Source organism: Pundamilia nyererei, unplaced genomic scaffold (assembly GCF_000239375.1).
Source record: "Pundamilia nyererei isolate P.nyererei 1_Seehausen unplaced genomic scaffold, PunNye1.0 scaffold01207, whole genome shotgun sequence".
NCBI lineage: Eukaryota > Metazoa > Chordata > Actinopteri > Cichliformes > Cichlidae > Pundamilia > Pundamilia nyererei.
This window is the reverse complement of record NW_005188608.1, coordinates 1-5,939: the sequence shown is the minus strand read 5'-3', so window position 1 is coordinate 5,939 and position 5,939 is coordinate 1. Positions and strand designations below refer to the sequence as shown.

At 44.2% G+C, this 5,939-nt stretch overlaps 1 protein-coding gene across 1 annotated transcript in view; it reads left to right on the top strand.

Annotated features, from left to right (window-relative positions):
• Nucleotides 1-5,787, top strand: part of LOC102193272 (vacuolar protein sorting-associated protein 13C-like) — a gene marked incomplete at its 3' end in the record, with an annotated part of 15,398 nt that extends 9,611 nt beyond the window's left edge. The window contains exons 25-38 of the mRNA XM_013908106.1: nt 87-191; nt 358-507; nt 622-747; nt 833-966; nt 1,241-1,367; nt 2,572-2,807; nt 4,068-4,209; nt 4,324-4,464; nt 4,546-4,627; nt 4,731-4,800; nt 4,978-5,089; nt 5,174-5,287; nt 5,444-5,574; nt 5,706-5,787. Of these exons, the coding sequence (XP_013763560.1) occupies nt 87-191; nt 358-507; nt 622-747; nt 833-966; nt 1,241-1,367; nt 2,572-2,807; nt 4,068-4,209; nt 4,324-4,464; nt 4,546-4,627; nt 4,731-4,800; nt 4,978-5,089; nt 5,174-5,287; nt 5,444-5,574; nt 5,706-5,787 (1,752 nt within the window). The remainder of the gene's footprint in view (nt 1-86; nt 192-357; nt 508-621; nt 748-832; nt 967-1,240; nt 1,368-2,571; nt 2,808-4,067; nt 4,210-4,323; nt 4,465-4,545; nt 4,628-4,730; nt 4,801-4,977; nt 5,090-5,173; nt 5,288-5,443; nt 5,575-5,705) is intronic.
• Between the last annotated feature and the right edge of the window lie 152 nt (nt 5,788-5,939).

Here is a 5,939-nt window from a genome sequence, read left to right as displayed (position 1 = left end):
TTTTTTTTTTGACGATAAAAACAAAGCCAGACATTTTCTGTAATATGTAAAATGTGTATTTATTGCACATTGATGTTTTGTATCAGCTCCAGCTTTGCGTCTCCACCAGTTCCTGGTCTGACGGGTTCTCTCTGGACACAGTGGGAAGTTATGGCTGCGTTCGCTGTCCCGCCAACCACATGGACTTCTTGGTAACTCTTTTTCTCTTTTAATCAAACTGTTGAACCTGTTTTGTCTTTCTGAGGATTAGACCAGGCTGGTTGTGGAGCTTTTGAATGTGTCACATTCTTCTCCTGGGTTGATTAAAATGATCATCAGCTGTGAGCTGATCTAGTTGCTTCTTGTCTCTGTGTGCAGGTGGGCGTTAGTATTCAGATGAGCAGTTTTAAACTAACCAGGATCGTCACCATGAGTCCTTTCTACACTCTGGTCAACAAGTCGTCTTATGAACTAGAAGTGGGAGAAGTCAGCAGCCAAACCAAGTGGCACTACATCTCTTCCACCGAGGTGAATGAATTTCTAGTTTTAGAACAGACAGGCTGTAGGGACCTGTCTTCCTTATTGTCACTGCCAAACTCCTTATGTTATTATAATTCTCATAATTCGATTGTTGTGGCGCAGTGTCTCCCTCTGTGGCCGGAGAATGGCTCGGGAAAGTTGTGTGTCCGTGTTGTCGGGTCTGAATCCACCTCCCAATCCTTCTTCTTCAATAAACAGGACAACGGCACCCTGCTAAAAATGGAAATGGTTAGTGTGCATTAGACCAGACACATCGGACGAACTCGCACAGTTTAGTACATTGTGGAGATTTTTAAATGCGTGTATGTTTCAGTGCGGTGGGATCATCGTGGACGTCAACCTCTCCGATCACTCCACCGTCATCAGCTTCAGTGATTATTATGAAGGAGCAGCTCCTGCCCTGCTGGTTAACCACACGCCCTGGGCTACCATCAGCTATAGACAGAGGTCAGAGGTCAACACACTACTACATATATGTTATTTTATAGCCTATCAGAGTTTAAAAGCTGTAACTTTTTCATCTGACACGGTTCACTCTGTCTTAACTTCTGCATTCTTGGAGGTGCTCCAGGTTTTTGGCCACAAAAAAAGCTTTTTTTGCCTGTTTTCTGTGTTTCTGGTTGTCACTCCATGTCAGTTCCCTGACAAATTTGTATTTCAGTTAATTTTCTCTTTGTGAAACACCTTGGTGGAAACCCAGCTACTTGCCATTTCTTTTCAGCGGCTCATCCGTCTTTCATGAGTTGAAACCCAGCGAGACTCGGCGGTTTGCGTGGGACGACCCAACAGGAGTCCGCATGCTTCGTTGGGAATGCCGGGATCATTCAGGAGAGCTGGATCTGCTGAAGGTCAGACTCACACACAATCTCGTATCTGCATTTTTTTTGTAAGAAGACACTGTTGTGTGTCATGGTGAGACAATTCTGGAGGTGGAGCTTTGTTTAGTCGCTATTGAGGTTTGATGAAACGCATATCAAAAGATTTCCCACAGAAAACAGCAGAAACTCTCTGATTAATTAATAGTGGAAGCGCCAGATATTACTATGCCTTTGTGTCTTTGTAACAGCTGAACCTCATCCTCTGAAAAATAATTTTTCAGTTTGTTGTGACCGAAGAAATCTAATGTAACAAACCTGAAAATGTCAAGGACCAAAAATGGAACCCTGAGGAACCAGAAAAACCATTTATTTCAGCCACTGCTGTTGTACTGAGAAAAATGATCAATTACTTTATATAAAAGATTAGTGTCGATTTATGATCTAAACATTGAGTTTGTATTTTCTAATTAGTTTATTTCATTTTAGCTTTTTGTTTTTAATTCAGTCTAGTTTAGTTGATTTTCAGATTGAGTTTCTCGTTCCAGTTTAGTTTTTATTGTTTGAAAATGTTTAGTTGTAGTTTCATTTTTATTAGTTTCAGTGTTGTTGTTGTTCTTGTTGTTGTTCTTGTTGTTGTAATTATGATTGTTTGGAGAACACGCGTCAGAGCCAAGACAGACATCCAGAATCTCAATACATCAATCCTTCATCAGGCAAATAAATTTTTCGGCAAACAACTAAAAACGTAACAGAAGCTCAAACTAGGAAAAGAATAATATTTTTATTTTAATTTGCCAAGTTCGCAAAATCATTTCTTGGTTTAAATTTTTTTAAAGTCTAGTTTTTAATTTAATTTTATGTAACCAAAATGTTTTGTTTTTCGTTTACATTTAGTTGCTTTTACAACCTTAATTATTAATTAATTATTACCTTGATTTTCTGGCCATCAGGAGGCAACCACTCTGGCTACAAGACATCTGATTGTAGAGAAGTCTGGGGAACTGAGGCTTCTTTTACTGATGTAGATCCCCTCTGTACACATATTCCTGATGACTTTTAGCGTCTCCGTTGCTATTTTCACATCCTATTGAATATCTTTAGTTATGGTACTATTACAGTCAAACTGGAGGATATAGCAATAACAATATGCTCCTCGTTTTTGCTTCCCACAAACTTCATGAAACCCAGAATACAAACACATCAGTTTCTTTACAGTCTGTCTGTGTTCATTTAGGATGATTTTGGTCAGTTTTCCTACGACAGCCAGTCTCAGATCCACTGGGCTTCCTTCCTGGACGGACGCCAGCGGGTGCTGATATTTACTGAGGACGTTGGAGTGGTGACAAAGGCTCGTCAGGCTGAGGAGCTTGAACAGTCCGATCAGGAAGTAAAAGTTTTGTTGCAAAACCTTGGATTGTCGCTGATCAACAACAGCAAGCGGCAGGAGATCGCGTACATTGGCATCACCAGGTAAACACTATCACATTACCAGAGCAGTTTACAGCAAAGCAAGGTCACATTTCCAGGCTTTGTCTACAGTGTGAGATTAGCTATTTGCTTTCTTGACTAACACATTTTTATCTTAAAATCAGTCTGTGTTCTCATAAAGAAGAGATTGTAAATGGACTCTTCTTCCTTAAAAATGGGCTAGATGAGTGCCATCTCATTTAGGTCCAGAGGAGCAAAATGCAACCAAGATATGCAGAAAAAATCTTCTACTTTTTTGTTTTTGTTTTATTCACAATGTAACAGCTGCAAGTTTCCTGCTATTTATCCAGATCTGGGTGACAGAGAAAGCATGCCCAGACCTCCCTCTCCTCAGCCTCCTCCAGCTGTTCTGAGGGGATAATGAAGCGTTACGGAGTCCTTAGAGAGGCGTAATAACTCCAGCGTGTCCCGGGTCTGTCCCAGGGTCACCTCCCAGCTGGATATGCCTGGACACACCTCACCTTGGAGGCATCCAGGAGGCCTGCTAGTCAGCTGCCTGAACCACTCCCAGCTGACTAAAGTAGCACTGTTGGTGAAGAAATAGCTACTTTTAGCCTCTCCTAAATAACTCAGCTCCTCGCCCATTGGGAGGAAGCTGATTTCTGCTGCCTGTTCTCGTCAGCTTCTGCTTTCTGTGACCAGTTACAGCTTATGAACATAGGTGAGAGTAGGAATAACAAGCAGGACTAGCCAGTATATTTTTATCTACACTTTTAGGTTCAGCTCTCTTTTTACCTTAGAGCTGTTTATATAGGGTTTAAATTATTTGCAGATGTTAAGCGGTGGATTGCTCCCTCTGGACTGGGATAGCTGTTGACCCAAACACGGGAGTTCAGATATCCTTACAATCCTGGTAATAGGTGACTGGAAAGTGGAGCGTGAGATTGACAGATGGAGAAGGCCAGTAATGTGTCCATTGTACTGGACTGTTGTGGTGAAAAGAGAACTTCTTTATCAGTCAATATACATTCAACCCTCACCTGTGGTCAGGAGGTCTGGGTAGTGACCAAAAGAAGAAGGTTACAGATATGAGTGGGTGAAATGAGCTTCCCACATAGAGAGGCTGCACTTTAGAGGAGCTCTAAGTAGAGCTGCTGCTCCTGCACACGTCTGTTTGTGCAGACCAGCTCCCACTGGAGATGATCATACCCACTGAATCTTGCTTCCTAGCACACCGCTTGGAGCAACATCAACACATAATCACAAGCGTGTTACAGCGTTACATGTGTGTTTGTATCACAGCTCGGGTGTTGTTTGGGAAATGAAGCCAAAGAATCGCTGGAAGCCGTTCAATAACAAGAACATCAGCCTGCTGGAGAAAGCCTACCAGAATCAGCTGAGTGGGAAGTCCGCCGGCGGCTGGATCAGACTGGAGAACCTGGAGGTGAGAGGTCAACGTGCACCTGAAACACGCCCACCCCCCCAAAAATACACACACAATTTAAATTTCAATTGTCCACTGAGCTGAGAGGGAAGCTGTGATGTCACTGGCTCTCAGGTGAACCTCAGTGGGGCCACCATGATGATGCGTCAGCCGTTTTCCTGCCAAGTGAGGAGGAACTTCCTGTCTGGGATCCAAGTGGAGTTCAAGCAGTCGGTGCATCAGCGCAGCTTGAGAGCTCAGCTGCACTGGCTGCAGGTAAACACTCACACACCACGATGCATACACACCTGCACAGAAATACACACTCTTGTATGACTGGCATCATTCTGTGTCCAGGTGGACAATCAGCTTCCAGGTGCCATCTTCCCCATCGTCTTCAATCCAGTTCTTCCTCCAAAGTCCATCGCTCTGGACACAGGTGGAGTCTTTTTATTAACTTCTTCATAGCTTCGATCAAACTCTTGATCTGACCGTTCTCACGGTGAGCCGAGCGTCTTTAACTCCGCTCTCTGTCTCCACAGAGCCAAAGCCCTTCATTGACGTGTCCATCATCACCAGGTTCAACCAGCACAGCAACGTCATGCAGTTCAAGTGAGTAAGAACCAGTTCACCTAAAGACCTGCAGGGTGTTTAAAACCACAACCCTGCTGAAGTCCAAATCCTTCGTGTGTGGAAAAAGCCACACTTACTTGTTTTTGAGAGGTAAGCACAGAGATGGGATTAAGGAAAAGATTGTCAGCTTGTCTTGAGCTTGTCTGTGTTCTCCAGGTATTTCATGGCTTTGGTCCAGGAGATGGCAGTAAAGATCGATCAGGGTTTCCTGGGAGCCATTTTGGCTCTGTTCACTCCTGCTGCAGACCCCCAGGCCGACAGCGAGAAGGTAGAGCTGCTTCTAACATGTGAAAAGTGCCAACATGAACCACACACAGAGGGTTCATGCGTTTGAGGTGTGTCTGTGTTTCAGTCTGGGCTGATAGAGCAAGATCTGCAGGGCCTGCAGGCCGAGCTGATGGAGGCGTCGCGGACTGATGCATCTGGTCTCAGCTACTTCGAATACTTCCACATCTCACCCATCAAGGTGAAGACGCACAGTCTGAGCTCTCCTTTTCACTTATATTTAAAAACGGCTTAAATCGTTAAGTCAACCAGATGAATGTTTGGATTCAAAATAAGCCCAGTGTCGTCTCTGGGTCAAGGTTGTGTTTCCATCTTGGTGTTCGTGTGTTTGTTTCAGCTCCATCTCAGTCTGTCTCTGGGCTCCAGCGGTGATGACTTGGTTGAGGAGACGGAAGCCATTCAGTCTCTGAACCTGCTGCTGAAAAGCATCGGGGCCACGCTGACCGACGTCGACGACATCATCTTCAAGTGAGACTCTCGCCGCTGCTGCTGCAGCGTTAGAGAGATGCGCTGAGGGCCGTAAAGTAGGGGACGGCTGTTTGCTGAGTCTGTCACAGTAAAACTTTCTGTTTGACATTCGTCATGTTTGTGTCCCACAGACTGGCCTTCTTCGAGGTGAAGCACCAGTTTTACAGTAAAGAGAAGCTGACGTGGGTGGCGGCTCGACACTATACTGAACAGGTAAAGTTACAGCCTCCATGTGTGCCATGCTTTATCCAGGTCGTAATTTATCTACAAGCAAACAAAGGTGTAATTAAATGGAGATAAGCCAATCAGATCTGAAGAAGTAACAACTGATGATGATGATTCGGCACTTTTGTGGTTAAAGTCCT